The 20,526-nt window shown below is 39.9% G+C and overlaps 2 protein-coding genes across 2 annotated transcripts; one reads left to right on the forward strand and one right to left on the reverse strand.

Moving 5' to 3' along the window:
- Positions 1-374: 374 nt before the first annotated feature.
- Positions 375-3,495, reverse strand: gpr27 (G protein-coupled receptor 27). The gene has a single exon (XM_049578757.1). The coding sequence runs from the start codon at positions 2,843-2,845 to the stop codon at positions 1,730-1,732; it is 1,116 nt and encodes a 371-aa protein (XP_049434714.1). The 5' UTR covers positions 2,846-3,495; the 3' UTR covers positions 375-1,729.
- A 5,482-nt stretch (positions 3,496-8,977) lies between these two features.
- Positions 8,978-18,559, forward strand: LOC125895285 (eukaryotic translation initiation factor 4E type 3-like). Its single transcript, XM_049586990.1, has 7 exons — positions 8,978-9,301; positions 12,242-12,314; positions 14,604-14,698; positions 15,215-15,275; positions 15,365-15,431; positions 15,637-15,792; positions 17,071-18,559. The coding sequence occupies exons 1-7, from the start codon at positions 9,117-9,119 to the stop codon at positions 17,115-17,117; spliced, it is 684 nt and encodes a 227-aa protein (XP_049442947.1). The 5' UTR covers positions 8,978-9,116; the 3' UTR covers positions 17,118-18,559.
- Positions 18,560-20,526: the final 1,967 nt, after the last annotated feature.

The raw sequence follows: 20,526 nt of genomic DNA on the forward strand, positions 1-20,526 counted from the left end.
GCCACAGAATAAATACTAAGGGCATGACCTCAGTTATCTTAAAGGTGCTACAGTCCTGATAAGGAGAAATCCACAATAGAAACACTAAGATAACAAAGTCTGTATTGATTCGGCAGCCAGTTTTTTATAATATGGGCTGCAACTCTCACTTTTACCTCAAGTGGAAAATCTATCACCCTCTCCATTTAAAACCCAATGCAACAATCTCACACCTGTTCTCAGGGAGCTGTCAGGACACATAAGACACTGACCACAGTACACAAGACAGGATAAGTGTTGGTGAACATGCTATCAAGAACAGGACCAGATCAAGTAAAGACATCTTCTTCAAAATAGATCATAGAACCCAAGCAATTTATCATCCATGTCTTATTTATTTGCTAAGAAATACAAACAATGCAAACATCCTTCTCAAAGCACCAAATTGTTAACATTTTCATGTTCATGTCCGTAGAAAAAGAATAACTGTATACTCAGAAGAGAATTAACCCATTTCTCAACACAACTGACCCATGAAGAAGAATAAGAATTTGCAAAATACCTTTAAAGTGAGTTTCAACACCTTTTCAACACAAAGAATCCCAATGGGTTATGAAATATACAACATATCTGGTTAAAAAAAGCAGAAGGAACGAGGGAAAGGAGCTTTACAGTATTTACAAATGTGATGTTGTCCTCATTAAAAATATATTGAGATCTTTGTCTCATTTGTGGTATCCAAACGACTAGAAACCGAGTGTGTCATAGATGCCAGAGAAACTGACTCTAATCCGCTGATAAAAGTAGTTCTGTTTCAGTCGTCAGTTCAGCAAAAGGCAAATAACCTCAAATAGGTGTGCTGGGACAGAATTTCAAAATATACAAACAAATAGTCAAAGTGACATTCATGTACAATATTGTAGCAGACCAAAAGGGCTGATATTGAAGAGGGCATAAAAAATGTCTCCAGGACATAACATGACACATAGGGGAGAGTGGGGTCAGATGGGACAGTGCCTTTTTGGCAAGTTTAAAAGCCTATGCCATTCACCATGCTCATACTTAGACAAACCCTGATCCTGACCCTTTTAACCACAAAGTGGAGACCTTCTGACTATTCCTTCCGACCCTACCCACTGTCCGGGGTGGCAGAATGTTGGGAAAATGCATGCTTGTACATTTTAAAAATTGTCTTTCATGTTTGAGGTTTGAAAATTGTAAAAATTGGAAATTGTTAGCGGACACCTGCAGCCTAACTGTCTAGGGCTCTAATTATTTCCATTGCTGTTGAAGTTGTCTGTGAGTAATGGAAGGTTATTTCATGTTGATACAAAAATGTCCCAACTGACCCTGCTCTCCCCTATTGTCATAAAGGCTATACCATATATTTGGATTTAATGTTAGCTACAGTAAATTAAAAGGTGGCTTAAACATGATGCTCAGTTGGTGAAGCGGACACAAGCCTCACATTATGCTTCCATCTCATAATCTGCCTCATGTAGCTTTAAATATTCTGATTCTGATGAGCAAAATATAGAATTAATTTACATCATATTCAAGTTTTTGTCAGATTAAAACAGTGGGTAAAATCTTTTTCCACAAATAAAAATGGAGATAAATTGAACTGAAGTGGGCTCACACTCCTCAACATCCCTGTGTGCGTGTGCAAACACATTTTGGGGAGCAGTCTGCGTACATTCTGAAACAAAATGTAATGTGTCTTTGGCAGTATTTTGGGGCCTTGCAAGGTTCAGATGACACAGTATGGCTCCATGGGTGTCTGTGTTCCCAGGCAGCAGGGGAAAGAGGCTCTGAGGCGCATCCGGAGCTCCTTGTTGAACATGAAGCTGATGATGGGGTTCGCTCCCGCCTGGGCGAAGCTCATCCAAACCGCAGCGCTCAGGTAGAGCTGCGGGACCGGGGCTCCCCGCACAAATATTCTCAGGTAGCAGGCGCTTATATAGGGAGCCCACATGATGAGGAAGGTCAGTGTGATCATGTAGTACATTTTCCCGATTCGTTTCTCCATCTTAAACTCGTCCAGCACCAGCAGCCTCCTGTTGCCAGGGTGCGATGCTTGCCTGATGCCCACCAGCGTCGGCGGGGTGGGTCCACGTCCGAACCCGGCGATCCAGTTGGCGGCGGCCTGCCCGGTGGCTCCGGGGCCGTGGAAGGTCCAGTTCTGGCTGATGGCAGGGACCAGCTGAGCCGGCTTCATCTTGCGGTGATCGTAGACGAAGCACAGCATCTTAATGTAAACCACATGCGTCGTCCCCACGATGACGGCCAGCATCAGCATGAAGCCCAGGGTGTCGTTCGCCTTCACGTAGCGGTGCTCGAAGATGCACTGCTCCTCCTCACGGATGAATTTGTAGGTCCCCACGTCGAAGACCGGAGGGAAAGCCATAGCCACTGAGAGAGTCCACACCATGCAGATGACCGCCACGCACGTACACAGATTCATCCGCTTGTAGTAAAATCTGTGGTGGGCGATCGCCATGTACCGGGTGACGCTGACGCAGAAGAGCAGGAAGGCGACGTGGAAGCAGAAGAGCACCGACATGAAGGCGACGATCTTGCAGCTAAGCGCGCTGTACGGCCAGGCGGAGCCGCTGCTGATCGATGCCATCACGAAGGGGAAACAGACTGCGGAGCGGACCACGTCTGCCAGGCACAGGTCCAGCAGGAAATAGTAGGGAGCCTTGTGCAGCGAGCCGTCCTTTAGCAGCAGCAGCGACAGCGACGCGTTGCCCAGCAGGCTGATGCCCATGATCAGACCCAGGGAGGCCAGCTTGACCGCAGAGGCCGCGAACGCATAGTTCTGTAAGGACGGGCTGCCCTCCCCAAACTCACTTGTGTTTGCCATCTATGCAGCCGAGGAAGCGCGTATTCCCACATCAATTCATCGACGAGCGGTAGTATCCTGCCAAAGCTGAATGGAAAACAAAAACCAACACGATCCGCCGCCCCTTTAACAGAGAAACCGCTGAGGAATAAATTCCACTCACAGCATCCGTTTAACATCGGCTCGCATCCATCCCGATGTGCTATGATCCCCACCACAGAAACAAATAAAAAGCATCTAGTAATATTTCTTCTTTTTCTTCTTGTCCTTCATCTCACAAGTGTCGGGCACAAAAAGCATCCCTGTCTGTTGCTCCAGTCTCTGCTGAATAGAGGCAGCCCGGTTTAGCTTCATTCACCATCTCGGAAGGCATCCGTTCAGCAGACGAGCGGCTCAGAAAACACATCTCAATTTCCACCGATGGCGGAGGTCTCCCGTTCGTCTTGAGGAATAGAAAAGCAGGCAGTGTTGTGCGCAATTACGCACCCACAGCCTCATCAGCTGCAGCTAAAACACGAGTTATATATAGCTAGCCTGGCAAAGCAAACATGTTGGTAAAAGCCGAGTGGAGATGGGAGGCTCGCAGAGGTGGGAGCGCCTGTATGGGTCTATCGGCGGATCTCACACAGCAGCGTCTCGCCTATGCGACGCACGTCCGCTTGCATGTAGTGAGCAGGCCTGGGATCAGTCAGGAGTCTCATCTGCCGGTCCTTGTCTATTGCAATCTATAGGGAGTGTGTCATCCAGACAAATATCTGATGTGCAGGTTATAAAAAATAACTTGAACTTTTAGTAAAAAAACAACACAAATATAAGATTATTATATATCATATTACAATTATAGGGATATTTAAGGAGTCAAACGCATTTAATTGTCTATTAATGTAAATTTCTAGTCTTAATTATTGCTAGAAAAACTTTTTGAAACACACAGGCTCACAAATATCTCATAATATTTCTTTGTGAACATCATCCATCTAATAAAATGAGTTTATTAAAAGACAAAAATAAAAGAAAAAGAGGCAGAATTCTTGGCCATAGGTCATTTTGTAACTGTCTTATGGCTTCTTACTTGAGGCCATAGAAGAATAAGATTACATACTTAAAGGGTAACTTTGGTATTTTTCAATCTGAACTCTGTTTCCCTTGTTTCTGTGTCTAAGTGGAGACAACAATATTTAAAACTGGTCCAGTATTGAGCGAGACCCCGGCAGCCGGCAGCAGCAAACTGACTGCAATGTAACATTAAAGGGCAATTGTGCACCATCAGTTTAAGTCCATTAAAAGTGCTTGTTTTTGCCACTGACAGGCTCAGATTGTTATTACAAGTGTCTGACAACTTTCTGGAAATTATCCCTACACAGACAGACCTTTTTGTTGAGGAGTACGATCTTTTTTTGTTTAACCAGAAACAGCCCCAGAATCATTATCGCCGAACCTACAAGACTCCATTTGAATAAACAGCCATTTATTATCTTAGAACACGCTTATTCAAAGTTGACAGGAAGAAAAAAGTGTCCGCAAGTCAACTTGGTTGTCTTTCATCTGTTTCAACAATCACCAACTCTGGTTTGGTTGACATAAACCCTGAATTAACCTTTAATTAATTTAATTATATGTGAAAATATTAGGTGTGAATGTGAGCGTGAATGGTTGTTTGTCTCTATGTGTCAGCCCTGCGATAGTCTGGCGACCTGTCCATGGTGTACCCTGCCTCTCGCCCGATGTCAGCTGGGATAGGCTCCAGCCCCCCCCCCGCGACCCTCAAGAGGATGAAGCAGTTAGAAGATGAATGAATGAATGTGAAAATATACTGGCTTTATACACACTAAAATAAACATTTATTAAAATGGATTTGGTGATGACAATATTGGGGTTGTTTCTGGTAAACCATAAATGACAAAACAAAATAAATACTCTGTCAAAATGGTTTATCTGTGGAGTCTTTTTTGAAATGTTGTCAGACACTCATAATAACAATCTGAGCCTGTCAGTGACAAAAACAAACACTTTTAATGGACATAAATTGACAGTGCACAAATGGCCCAAGCAGCTGTAGGCTGCAGCGCTCATGCTCAGTGATGGGCCACTTTCAAAAACTGTTGTCTCCATTAGTCACTTAGACACAAAAACGTGGAAAAATAGGGCCTGGGTCGAAAAATACCAAAGTAACCGTGTCTAGGATTTTGCTGCATCTAACAGTGAGGATTGCAGATTGCATCCAGCTAAAATTCTTCCATTAGAAATTCTTTAGTGTTCACTATTCAGGATTTTTTTTTTTTTTACTTGGAACCAAATTATCCGCAGAGGTTTCTTCCTCTCCGAAACAAACAGATCAGATGATTAAACGGGTAGAAACACTGAACAAAGCAGTTTCACATTTCAAATCAGTGTTTTCTGAGGCTGTTTGGCTTGTCACAGACGGGGCTGCTAGCCAAGCACTGATGTGTGATCACCTTTTTCTAATCCAAGCATTCAGGAGGATTTTACCAAGAACCTCCTCCTCTCCAAAACACAGGGACTCTGCCATTTAAACCATTAAAAACGCTGAATGAAGTATTACCAATTGACAGCAATGATTCATGACGGCACGGGTGGTGTGATTTAGTTTTTATGTAAGCCAACCAAAAAGGCAAAATTAAACGTTTTAGTGGTGACTGATACGCCACTTGGGCTCTTCCAAAGTCAACACACAGTTCCAATTGAGAATGAAAGCTATCACACAGCTGAGAGACCGATGACACAGTTAGAGCTAACAGTGTGGGTTCAAATAAGGTAAACAGTTACATAATCCAGTAGGGGTATCTCAGAAGATAAACCTGCAGAGGGAAAGTGGCTCTGACAACGAGTGTTATATTTGGTGCCTTTGAGAGAAAAGGATTTGACCTGCAGCTTGAAAACACCTGAAGAGACCATTTGCATTCTGAAAAAAAGGTTATCTGTTTTCTTGACAAACACTGTCAAACTGCAACATGACTTTTCTGAATAAAGACAACCTGGTATCAAGTAATCTAGAATATGTTATGTTAATTTGTAAAAGGTCTCTCTGTAAAAAAAAAACCTTGCTCTCAGAGGAACTTGTGTACTCTGAACTACAGATGCCATCATGTGACATGGCTGCATCTGCTGCTGCAGTGATTCACCAGCACCCCCTGCAGCCAGCTCCAAGGAGCATCACCAGTACAGAAGAGATCAGACATACTAACACTCAGTGCTGTTATACGGACGAATATTGGCCTTGTCCACAAGTGACCAGAACCCACATTGGCCATGCCGTGTTCAGCCCAAGTCCAATGCTTTGTAACACTTTCTATTCCAAGCTTGGCCAGGTTTTCAAATGCCATCCTGTGACCACTTAATAAGTGTTAAGGCAGATTAGATACTACAGTAAATCCCAGTAACACCAGTGGATCAATCAAATGTTTCAGACAATCAAATGGGCAGGTGTGGGTTCATGTTGGCAAGGTTTGAATGAATGATGGCTTTGTACGTTTCTGCAAACCACAGGTAGCCTATGTTACATTTGTATACTTTGTATGTTATTGTGTTGTTATGTTATGTTGAAACTTTATGTTTCTTTATGTTTCAACATTGCTGTGGATAATGTGTGGTTAGGTTTACGTACAAACATCACGTGGTTATGGTTAGGCGAAGATTGTGTTTTGGCTTAAAATACCCATTTCGGTGGCACAATCCTAGCAAGAAATGCAGAAATACCTTGATTTTAAAAAATCACTTTCTCGTGGAAAAAAAAGTGACAGGTCGCTAAAAAACACCCATGTGTGTTAGTGGCTAAAAAGCAGCTTCAGGCACAGCAAGAACTCTTAAAAAAAAGCAGTTTTGTTGTTTTTTGGTCTCAAACAGAGATCTTTGCAGCTTCGCATTAGTTTCGCATGTGTCACACACTGTCACATCCAGCTTGAGAAATATAACATAGAAATGCAAGGTATCCATGGTTTACAGAAACCTACAATATCCAAATTGTCTTCTGGTGATTAGGCTGGTTTAACAGTAGGCTTTAGTGCAGTTAAGTCCGTAATAAGGATCCAGCCATATGATTAACAGCTGAGATGTGGATTACTGAAGCTTTGACTCTTCACATCTTCTTTGCTTTAGTGCTTAAATGCCAAAAGAACAACTGTCTTGTTGGAGCTTGCCAGGTACTTTCACCATAGTGGCCTACAACAGGAGTTGAGCTGGAGACTGAAGATAGTGTAATAAGATGATGCCTTACTCGCATATTAAAAAAAAAAAAAAAAAAAAGTCTATACTAGAGGCTCGGGACCTTGACGGGCCAAGTTCTCTCCTGGTAGGGCAACGAACAAACAAACAAACGAAAAATAAACAATAAATGTACAGTGAATTTCAACTATATGCAATCTGAATTTAAACATCTTGTCTTGCCATCTCCTCCCTGGTGTCTAATGTGCTGCTTCACATGTTCAGTAGCAGTAGAGCTTCAGCAGAGCCTCCTATGAATCTTAGGAGAGACTCGCAGCTATGAGAAAGGAAGTAGTGACAATAAATTCCACAAATATGTGGAAACAGTGCCAAAGATCAACTTTTCTTTCAGGAGCAGAAAGAGATGTTTTGGTTGATAGTGGGCCATAGTAACGTGTTGCAGCCTTGCTAGAATACTGTATGATTACTGTCATTTAGAAAATATATATTTATATATATTTAGGGCCGGATGTAATAATGAATCCTAAACATGTAGAGGACCTTATGAAATTGTCTTGAGAGCTGGAGCTGGCTGTAGAAACAGTACACCCCTGGTTAAGACACACATGACTGTAAAAGCCATTTGTAAAAGCAGTGGTGGAAGAAGTATTCAGATATTTTACTAGTAAAAGTAGCAATTAGGGCTGGCAGGGTATCAGATTTTCACCACATGATTATTGTGGCCAAAAGAATTAACAGTAACAATATTATCACAATATCTAGGCTTATGGAAATTTAAAGAAAAAAAGAATAATCATGCTGTCAGTCACATTCAGCTTTAACTCTGTTTGTATGCGTTTTGTCTTTTTATTTGGAAATGAATTACTCTCATAATACGACTGCAGGGAGATGGAGAGAGAGTCTGTAACCATAACTGTGCAAAGACACAAAAAAGAGCATTAAACTAAATGGGCACCCAGTGGCTCACTTAGTAGAGCTTGAGCCCCGTGTACAAAGGCTATGTCTTTGCCACGGCGGCTGTAGGTTCAATTCAAACCTGTGGCTCTTTGGTACAACAAAAAAAAGATTAATGGGAAGTGAAAAGGAAACCAGGAGAGAGACATAACAAGAATGGACAGAAAGAGAAAAGAGTTAAGAGGTGCTGGATTATTTACATGATGTTATCATATGTGTATAATACAACAGTGTAAAAACTGTCTGTTACATGTAAAGGTCCTGCATTCAAAGTCTTACTATAGTAAAAGTAGAGAAGTAACAGCATCAAAATATTCTCAAAGTAACAAATGTAAAAGCAGTTATTATGCAGAGTGACCCATTCCAGAAAAATATATATTATATTACTGGCCTTAAAATATTGATGCATTCATGTGTTTATCACTTTAATGATGCAGCTGGAAAAGATGGGGATAATTTTAATTAATTAATTCACTATGCAGCCATTAATTGTTACTTTTACACTACAAACAGCTGGGTAGCTTAACCTGTAATAATAATTTATTGGTTGATTTATAATTTTGTATTGATAATCTACATCTGTAAAGTAATGAGTGAAGTGAGTGGGGTAAAAAAGCACAATATTTGCCTCCAAATTGTAGTTGAGTAGAAGTATAAAGCAGCATGAAATGGAGATACTCGAGTAAAAGTACTTCCAAATTGTACCTAAGTAGGCTACATGTAAATGTGGGCCTACTTTGTTACATTCCACCACTGTGTAATGGGAAAGTTGGTTGCAGACAATGATAAAACAGTGTACCCCCTATATGACCACCTCTTTATGCTGATCTTCTCTAGAATGGAAGTTTAATATATGAAGCCATGCTTTATGGGGCCAGTAATCCAGTGTAGTTTGATGATGAAGCCAAAGACTGGTGGGACATTGTGATTTAGGTCAGCTACCCGAGAATCAGACAGAGTGAGGCCTCCCTCTGTTTTCCTGCTCTCTGGGATGGACCAACTGCTACGTTAGTGCTCAGTGACGCAGTTACGTCATCAGTCGGTAGGCGGAAAAGCGGTAGTGTGTTTCAGTATCAGAAGATAAAGCCACACCGGGTGCTTTTATTAAGGAGATTGATACAGGAGATATCAAAAGGTTAGCTTCGTGCCTGCTGAAATGGCGGTCCCTGCGGGTCACACAGATGTACAGATGGACAGAGGCGCCCTGAGCGGACAGACTGTTTCCTCTGAAAACAACATTGACATCGACGAGAAAGAGTTGGAAAATATCACAAAGAAACAGAGAGAAGACGAGACGACAGCGCTGCCTTTGCACTCACCTTGGACGTTTTGGCTGGACAGGTAATGTTTGACGGCTACTCCGCGGTGTGTGTGAGTTTTATAGCCCGGGACGAGGAGGAATGATGGAGGAAAAATAAGAGGCAAGGCCAGAGCTGTGAGCAGCAGGCCTCCAGGAGCAAATGTAGCGGGAGAGTGTTCAACATGAGCCTGTGCTGTCCACAACATCGTTAAAAAGTTAGCATGTGTACAGCTATGTTGTTATCAGAAGCAATGCCTCCTTTATAACATGGTGGACATGTTTAGCTTCATATTTTTTTGGTATTCAAACATGGAGTTCATAACTATAGCTGTGTTCCCCAGGAGCCTGACTCTGAGAGGGTCTGAGAAGTAGCACAGTTACAGCTTCACCTTCTCTAGCAGTCAAAATAAAATGTGAAAACACGTCACATACACGGTCACACATCATAAACTACTGCTGTGACGGACTACGTTGTTATCCCCATGAGATTAGTTGTCTTTCATCTGTTTTATGAGGCCATGGGAATGTTACGTTGTCGATAGTTTCACCTTCCGCCATGGAGCAGAGCAAAGGTTCCTACTGTGTGATGACACAGGTTTGATCAGCATTAGTCACAGTTTATGTGTTTGCTCAGCGTATTGACTTTAAACCAGTGAAACATTAATTAAACCTGAGACCTTTCAAAGGACCCACATCTCATTAAGACTAAATCATAGTCAATCAACTTATTAGTTAAAAGTTAATAAGCAACAATTTCTTTTTCTTTTTATTTCAGAAGAGTGCACAGTAATCAGCAAACATACAAATAGGACAGTACACCAATATCATCGTGTCAACAAAACAAAACAAATTAACAAAAAAATGCAACAACATAAATGTGTGTGTGTGTGTGTGTGTGTGTGTGTGTGTGTGTTAGGGATGCACAATATTGGACCTTTTGCCGATATTTGATATGCCAATATGTAACAATCATTTGACCATTAACTGACATCGATATATCCACTTTTTTCCCCACCTTATTTTAGTGATCACTAAGTCTCTCCTGTAGTGTAATTAACATCATATGATAAAACATGAGCATGAAATACAATACTTTCTTTTCAATAATATCCATTCATTGTGTAAAATAAGAAATCACATGTTAGCTGAGTCTGATGCTTCATTTTAAAGCCAATATTGCCCAATTGCGATGATGTACCGATATTATCAGTATGCTGGATGATTCCAGTATTAAATTTTAAAGCTGATATCATCCGATACCAATGAATACCGATAACGTGCTGATATATATATATATATATATATATATATATATATATATATATATGGGTGTGTGTGTGTGTGTGTGTGTGTGTGCGCGTGCATATATACATAGACACACATATACAAATATTAACAAAAACAGCTACAAAATTGGAAGTAATAATACCGTAATATGACCTTATTTCATGGTGTACCTGTATCCATAAAGGTTCATGGGCAGAGATTGTTTAGTACATTATTGATCACAGTCATGTTTTGATATTTGGTTCTAATAACAGCTCAAGGGTTGGAGGAGACATTTTTCCAAAGTATGCATTTCTCTGCAAGATATGTTATAGTGTTTAATACTCTACATTTTTTCACCAAATTGTAAATCAGGCATGTCATTTAATAAGTAGAGACAGGGGGTTAAGTCAGATTGAATGAATCAAATTCCATAAACTTGTCAGTAGATCGACTTACTGTCAAATATTCCTGTTGAATATGGCATTGATTTCAAGATTCGGCTTCTCACCTTTAAGGCCCTTCAAAGTCAGGCCCCTTCCTACCTCTCTGAACTCCTTCATATCTACACACTGTCTACTCTTAGATCCTCCTCTGCACTCCACCTCACATTGCCATCTGCTCGCTTGTCTACGATGGGTTCTAGAGCCTTCAGCCGTTCTGCCCCCGCCCCTGGGACTCTCTCCCCCATGACATTCACAATATTGACTTCCTGTCCACCTTCAAATCCTATTTGAAAACACACCTTTTCAAGCTGGCATATTCAGTCTGATTTCATGGTGACACACATATTGACAGTTGCACACATGATGATTTTATAATGATGATTTTATACCTAATATTTATAATTATGATATATGTCCAGTCATTTTGTTAACTTTTATTGTATGTTACTGAATTGTTTGATTTTATGATCTATGAACACATTGATGTTTTTTTTTCTGTCTTGTAAGGTGTCCCAATTTCTACATTTTTTTTTCCAAATTATTACAGTTCTAGTTTTATTAGGTCTAGTGTGTAGGATTTAGTGATAACTACCAGTGAGGTTGCAGATTACAACCAAATAGAACTTCTCTTGAGTGCCAAGTGTGTAGGAGAACTGCTATGGCTGACATGAAAACAAGAATAGCCCTATATGTATCAATAAAAAACGAAACAATTCTTAATTTCAGGCGATTATACACTAACAAAAACATATTTATTAATATAATATTCCATTTCTGCCAATGTATCCCCCTAAATCCTACACACTGAACCTTTTAATTGAATATATTTGGGTTTTAACTGACAAAATTATGCAAGAGGTGTCACATGGGGCTCTCTGAATTTGCAGTGAGAATTTTTCTCTATTTCAGCGATTGAGCAGTTGACAGTAACATAATGGACAGTCTAATCAATAATGAAACGTATCGTTAGTTGCAGTCCTAATGAAGACGGCTTGGTGTCAAAGGGCTATTTTTTATCAAAAACTAGATTAGAAATGGTATAATGACCTCGTAAAAATTGTTTTTTGTTTCATTATCACTGTACACACCACATAATCTATGTAGGCATTGATTTTTACCAAACCTTTCTTTAAATAAAATACAAACCTAGCAAAACTCTGTTCTAAGGCTGGTCAACACTCGTAATGCAGCACAGTCATTTTTTTTCTCTCCTTGTTCCATCAGTGTATCATTACTGAGGGCTCAAACAGTTTTCTCTTGTTCTTCCAGGTCATTACCAGGCACAACGGCTGCAGAATGTGAATCCAATCTGAAGAAGATCTACACTGTGCAAAGTGTTCAGGTGAGCTTTGGTGTCAGCTTAAACAGCTTCGTCATCTTAAGAGCAAAGAGATCAAGTGCATGACTTGGCTAGGAGACAAATTTGCTTGAGAAGAGCTTCCTTGATTCAGGGCATAAGCCGCTGATTTGCACTTAAAGCTACAGGCGGCACAAGTGGTGGGAAAAAATGAGACCATTTTATCCTGAAATATGAACATGTAGCGCACGCTTTATTGACACCATATTACATCAGCTTCTTCTCCTGAAATTCAAATTGTTTCAAACTATTGTTACTGCGAATGTGCAAAGTTCCTGTTGATTAACATCTTGTTGTGTTGCAAGTGTATGAGTAGCTTCTGATGTGTGTTTCTGCTATACATTGCATGTTGCAATGCGTACATTACTGCCCTTTGATGTGCTGCTCTGATGGCTTGTTGTTAAGGGGAAGTCAGTGTATTGTTTTCTCGGGGACTTTAAGCATTTAAACTGTAATAAACTAAACATAAGGTTTGTCCCATCATCACCAAATTCCAAAACACAGGATTGAAACCTGCAATTTGTAAATTCATTGACAGATATGTAAATATAAAGATGAACATTATGCAACAGATCTAAGTTAGTATTATTTTTGTGGAGGTGTTTAAGGTTTGTTTACACTGCTATTTGTTGTAAACATAGAAGTGAAACTGGCTTGTAGTTTCAGTTTGAATAAGCGGAGACACACAAAATACAGTAAGTCAGTCTCTTATCTCATATATGTGAATATGCTCGTTTTACTGATTGGGACATTAAAGCTGAAATCCAAAGCCTTTCATACAGTGTTACCTGAGAGCAATGATAGTGGAGTGTGTAGTGTGTGTAGACAAAACCTGTAAAATAAACAACAAGCAAAGTGTGACACAACCGCTGATATCGGATTTAACCCTATGGGCCCAAACGACGCATAGTGCGTCCAAATTCACACCTGTTCTTCTCTATTGATTTTCTCTGCGACCGTGCGTCATAGCGAGAAGCCACGCATATCACGTGAAACAGCTTTCTGACAAGACCAAGCACTTGTCGGTAGTCCAATGTTTTCACAACGAAAAAAAATGATAAAGTTACACTAAAATCATGAATAACAGAACTTTCATACAGCTCTGCACACACATTACTGTTGGATGGATTACTTGTGAATGCAGGCTTGCACAGAAATGCCACACATATCACATGAAAGCGCAGGAGCATAGCTTTCCAATGATATCACACACATCATTGTACTGTCACCCCATCACGCTATAAATGCAGATTGATTGTCTAAAAAAATAAAAACCTGACGAATTTCTTTACAATCCATTATACAGATCTTGTTATCAGTCACTTCATATAGTGAGGAATATCGTATCTTACCACGTCTTAGGCTTGCGTGTGTTTCTCCCTGTCTATTCACATTTGTAGTCCGGCTTTCAAGATGCAAATATCTCCATATTGTCCAGTTGACACTCCATCAAACTTTGTATGACAAGACCAGCCACTTCACCTTTGCGCACCCAGACAACTGCAGCCTAATTATGCATGCATGACAGGGGAGTAGTCACCATATACATTGAGGGGGACATGTGCCCCCCCCACCAACAACAACAAACTTTGTTTACTGCAAACAAAGTGGCAAATAGTATCTTGGAGGACATCATTGCACTGGGTTGACTGTTTTTGTATGGTCTTAGATGTAAATATTGCATGATTCTTTCAGATAAAACACATTTTTGACTTGTGAATGAGTCAATGGAATTTCTTGCAATAATGAAAAAATACTGGCAATCATGTCCGCCTGGCACAAACCACATGTTTTGGACAACTGTGAAGTGTCAGAATGTCCCACCATCATGGTTCTTATATTGCCAGATTCCAGAGAGTCTCCCCTCTTCATATATGGCAGAATATGTCAACTTCCAACTTGCTATGGTGAGATACATGTAAAAATGTAAGAATTTAGTCACACGGATTTGTTTTTTTCATTGATATAAAAATTAATATAAAATACAGGCACATCGAAGGACATGACATGATGGCAAATCTGTTTAGCCCAGATTGTCCTGAAAAAAACAAGATATAGCATGTGTATGTAGCCTTTATAATTACTACGATATGAGCTTAAAAGTAAAGGCAGTAAAAATACCCCAAAAACGCCTAGGGCCCATAGGGTTAATAAACTTTTACAAACTAGACAAAGGGGGCAAAATTTTGCTTTTGTGTCACAGAACGTTAGCTTTGTCTTGGAGTTTTAAGAAACTTAACGGCAAGTCTTTTTAACATGTTTCCCTGTGTGCAGATGTTCTGGAGTGTATACAACAACATCCCTCCAGCCACAGCCCTGCCTTTGAGATGTAGCTATCACTTAATGCGAGGAGAGCGGAGGCCCCTGTGGTGAGTCTGTTATTATAGCAAATATTATTTTTGTATTCCTGAACACCGGCATGAACAGAGGGCAGATTCTGACCGGAGCTCATGTCGTAACTGTCATGTGATAACTTGTTAAAATGTAAAGCAGAATTTCTTCCACTGGACATACAAGAAACTGATAATATTATAAGTGCAATACGATGACCACTCAACTTAAAAGGGTCGCAGAATATATTTAAGTATGTCATAAAAGCTTGAATTATTACATTGCTATCACTATTATAAGACCATCAGTTAGACATGTCAGATGATATCTGGTGGTGCATATATATTAAAGTGTCACTGTTTATATAGAATACAGATTTTACAGTCCACTCTAATGGACATGTTTGCATTGTGATAACTTTTAACGTTATCCAAGATTTGTCTTCATGTCTTTTGAATTAATTTTAAGCATGTATTCAATGTAAACTGGTCACTTGTATAGGGTTGCATAGTACAGTAAGTATCAATTAAAAAAAAAATCTTCTACACCTACAGGGAAGAAGAAAGCAATGCGAAAGGAGGAGTATGGAAGATGAAAATTCCAAAAGAAAGCACTGTAGGTGTTGTTAAGCTTCTTTTCACATAATCACATAATAATAAATACCTGACTCATGAAATCGCTCCTGTGTGTTCTTCATGCTTCAGTCTGCAGTTTGGAAAGAATTGTTACTTGCTACTATTGGAGAGCAGTTTGCAGATTACTGTGCCTCAGGTGAGCTACTTTAAGTCTATATTTGATATTTTCTGTTTTTCAGAATCAAAAGAAATATTAGGGATGCACAATATTGGATTTTTTTGCCAATAACTGTTCTGATAACTGCCAATTATTGTGCATCCTTAAGAAATATGCTTTTTCTCAATGTGGCTGTTGAGTTGATAAGTATCGATTGTCTGTTTTGCCTCCCTTTATTTCCCAGACGATGAGGTAGTTGGTGTCAGTGTTAGCGTTCGGGATCGGGAAGATGTCGTACAAGTCTGGAATAGCGATGCATCTCTCGCTAACGAAGCAAATATCTTGGGAAAAGTCTATGAGCTCCTCCCCTACATATCTTTTAAAGCTGTTTTTTATAAGCGTAAGTATGCTCATTGTTTCCACGTACATGTACAGGACATTTTGGATTCAAAAATAGAAATGAGCTGTAAGCTTGCAAAGGCAGAAATGTGGAAAGGCAAAAACAAAAAGGCAGACTCTGAAAGTACAGCCTCCTCCTGTAGCTCTCTTGTCGCGGTCCTAAGCCCCTCCCATCAGACAACAACAGGCGTATGCAGGCATTTTATACAGTAACCCAGTGTTTCCCATACATTGACTTATTATTCTCATTTCATTAAGGGGGTTGCAGAAAGTGCATTCACTCAGCCCCTCCTTTCCACACTTTCTCCTTCACCTGCCACTGTGAACTGCTTCCCCAGAAGAAAAGCGGGCAACAGCTCGGGAGACGGACGTTAGGTTGGCCGCTGTAGCGACTTGAATTTGGCCAGTGCAAACCTCTCATATGTCTGAAACGCTTTACCAATACTGACATGTTTTTACGTCATATATTTTCGGAATCACATTTTGACTCTCTTTTTGACAAGTCCATTTTCCTTTTTTGGGTTGCTTTGCAGTGTAGGCAGTTGTTGCTAATGCTGGAATAGCAACTTTCATTTCAGAATTCTCTGCCTTTGAATCAGGCTTTCACCGAAGGGATGTGTGCGCACATCTGTTTTTGTAGAACAGCCAATAGGGACGCCATCTCTCAAAAATGACCTATGATTGGCCAAAGTTTCCCATCATGGCCTAGATTTTCTGAAGCCTGACAACAGAAGCAAAAGGAGGTGCACATGTGTAGTGTTCTTAAAAACAACTTGAAACCACCTTAATTACAACATGCTCAGAGGTTAATATGGGTTAAACTGCCTACCCCAGCTTTAAGTCTTACAGATGCTTTGTCAGAAACATATTAAGTCATGTCAGACTGTAGTCAAAAGAATGTAGCTGTACTGCAGATTGAATTATGTACATTTTAAGGGCATATTGGTTGTTCTCAGCAGAGCATGCAAGCATGCCAGAGGATTATTTAAGGAGTGTACATAGCTAATTGGGGCTTTATGTTGCAGACAGATACCCCCATATGCTGTCGTACCTGTTCCACATATTCACATAGGCTAGTCTTGCCACAACATGTTAAACACTTGTACCAAAAGTGTAATGAGCTACAGTGTAATTAGGTTTAACTGGAACATAAGCAGAATAAGTTTTGGCTGAATCATTACCAGTTTTTAAATGAAACTTTTCATGTTGAAACAAACAAAAGTCATTCTGTAGTAAAGGGCTGGTTTATACTCACCATGAATCACTTTGACTCTTTCAGCTCACATGGATCATCATGCCTTTGAAGGAGGACGCTCAAGACATTAAACGATTGTAACGCACTTTTTTTTATTTTAACCTGAACTCTGTACCTGCCTTCACGTCGAGGCGTTGTCCACAACCTAATCGAGGATATTATTTTGCATTCAACAAAAATTGTTATCAATATATTTTTATAACTTTTAATGACTGATGCCTTTTTTTTGATTGTGGGTCCTAGAGCTCTGAACACTTCAGAGAATGTATATCCAGCATCAATCTCATCCCGAGTTCATTAGTTCATGTTGGTTTTGACCTGCTATACTGAACTGCACTGTCTTGGTCCTGTTGTCTGCACGACCAATGGACCTCACAATTTATTCCTGGTATAGAGGTAGCAGCTACATAATTAGTGTGTTTTAACTGTTTGATATGTAAGATATCTCAATTCATATCACATTTTAATTAAGTCAGCTTAGTCAGTGCCAAAGCACTTTTCTGCCATTTGTATCCTTTTGGTGTTTTATTCAGCTGGAGCTTTTCCACTTCTGAGGATGGAGTGAATGTCCCATTTGGTTTCTTGAAACTTCATCAGCTGTATATCAAATTTAAATCAGGGTAACACTTGGAAATATTGCACATGACTACCTATTCCAATCACAGTGTCCCTCAGTTGTAAAGCCATCACAGGGGATCAGAACACATCCCAGCACAGACATGGCCCTAAGATACTCAGCTTAAGTTAAAAGAGCAAAACCCATCCTGAAAGGTGCCTCTTTGAATCTCCTCAGCCACACTGCATTTGACATTCCTCTCAATACATGTGTTGAAAGTCGACCCTCTGCTGTCCTGAATGGGGTCACGGATCGTTTAGTGTATTACTCTGAAAAGATACTGCACATTTTTGTGCTCAGCTAGTGGTGCTCTGTAGTACTTGTCTGTACTTGTTTTTCCTACTGTATCTAGTTTACTTACTGAACTGTGTCCTTATAACAATAACACACAGGAAACTGCAGCTTTAAAGCAAGTAACGTGAGGTCATGCTATTCCCATAGTTAGCATATGTAGATACAATATGTCAAATGTTAAGTAAAACATGACAGATGTGGCGAGTGTCAGTAGTCGTTGAGTCAATGTTAACTGCTGCTTCAAAGAAAAGTACACTTTAAATCAGATGTTATACTGACCTCACCTGTTTGATCATACTGATAAATAGCATCATTATTAATAGAGAAAATAGAAGCATATTTTTCTATCAGCTCCCTTTACAAATCTGGGACATTTTTGTGAGACTTCATCATCCAGATCGAGTTACCCTCACTAACACACTTATATTATCGCAGTGTAGGCTACAGTAAACAATGCTTCTGGTATTATTGTATGTCACACCACTTTTTATAGTTCAACTTTGGACTGGTTGATACGTTACTAATAAGGGGACAATATTTCATTTGTAAACATGACTTTTGCAGTGACTTGGAGAAAGTAAATAAAATGGAAAAGAAATGCAATTATTATCATGTGTGTTTCTTCTCTCACAGTACAGTCAACAACAAATTTCCCCCAACCTAGTCACCAGAAAAAATGTTGGCTTCCATTTCTGACAAACCACAGAAAGGTTACATTTGTACTTCCTTATGCAGTAGATAACTTGAACCTTCATGTTTCATTATGTTTTAACAATGCTGTGGTCGGCTTGTGGTTAGGTTCAGGCACGTAAAGCACTTACAGTTAGGAAAAGATTGTGTTTTGGCATTAAATACCCACTTTTGAGGGCATCTGCTGGAAAAGCAGTGGTATCACTATTAGGGGCACTATACCCAGTGGATACACAGTGATGACCTGCTAAAACACAGCCAGTTTTGTTGTTGGTATTAAACAGTGGTCTGCAGCTTGGCAGGTATCTTGCCCAGGTGTCACGCCGTCCACCAACCCCTTCACCTCCCAGTGATTAAGACAGCTCACTGACTATGTCACTTTATAAACGTTCATATGATACATATGAAGCCTGCAGATGTAATGTATTCATGGTTTGAAGAAACGTACAATGCCAACATTTTCTTCGGGTGATTGGGCTGTTTCCCCCCATCCTGACACAGGGGGAGTGTGTTAATATCTCAGCGTTTCAGCATATTTCACTTTGCCAAGCTGTTAAGTACTGATTTATTACATTTAATCATACCCTTTTCACATTGTACTCCTATTGGAAAGCAATGTGTAACAACGGCTCAGACTAAGTAAGACCATTCTTTGAGTGATACTTTCAATGGTCAATATTACCAGTTGATAATGTTGTGCTTTCATGTTATTAAACCACTTTTTAGTTTTTCTCCTTGATTTGCCTCAGTGTGTTCATAGGCCTTTACACTTTTAGCAGATATTTTAGCTTATGCCAGTATTAATGGCTCCATTCTGTTAAAGTGTCCCAGTAAGCCAGACACTGACAGTGAGCCAGCATGTACAACACCACAACTGTAAAACTGGAGTAGCCAGTTTCAAATTTAGTCACAATGAATTTTATCTTTTACACCTGTGTCACTGTCATGTTAAATGTTTTAAGTGTTAAAGGCCCATTAAAGCTGCTTTATTAAAACTTGGCCACATGGTGGCAGCACATCAAGCTGTAAACACAACATTGACATTATCACCAGAAAGTTAATATCACAAACAGTTGCCTATTTATCGCAAACATTTGCCACCAAAAGAATAAATCCAATATTTACTCTTCTTTTAGCAACCCAATTGCCAGAAAAAATGTTGGTGTTTTAAGTATCTGCACCACAGAGACGTTACATTTGTATGTTATTATGTAGAAAATACACTGAAACTTTACTTTTCAACAACACTGTAGATAACGTGTCGTTAAGTTTAGGCACAAAAAGCACTAGGTTATAGAACTTTCATAAAACTGTCCAAGCTGGAAATGCAGCAATGTCATGCTAAAAAACAACCCATTTTCATGGCACCATCCCGGCAGGAAACACAATGATGTCTTGGTAAAAACAACCGTTATTCTTGGTGAAAAAACAGCAACAGGTTGCTACCCAACTTTGGTAGCTAAAAAGCTGTTGGAAAAATTGCGATGACTCACTGAAAAACAACTGGTTTTGTTGTTGTTGTTGTTGTTGTTGTTGTTGGTCTCAATGATCTGCAGCTTGGCAGGCATCTCACCGAGGTGTCACACCATCCACCATCGTCTCCACCTCCTGATGACAAAGTCAGCTCATATACCAAACCACTTCAGGAACATTGATATGGTATGTATGAAATGTATAAATGTAACATATTTGTGGTTTGCAAACGTACAAAGCCAACATTTAGTACAGGTGACTGGGCTGCTTTTAGCTCTGTTTTGGTCTCTACCGGATGATGAAAAAAAAATCTGGTGCTGTAGCAGCTTAGCAGCTAGCAGCTAACATTGCTGTCTGGTGACTGGTGCTGTGTGCATCATGTACAGTGGGTTTTTTAAATGAGTAGT

The sequence above is a fragment of the Epinephelus fuscoguttatus genome, linkage group LG1 (genome assembly GCF_011397635.1).
Source record: "Epinephelus fuscoguttatus linkage group LG1, E.fuscoguttatus.final_Chr_v1".
NCBI lineage: Eukaryota > Metazoa > Chordata > Actinopteri > Perciformes > Serranidae > Epinephelus > Epinephelus fuscoguttatus.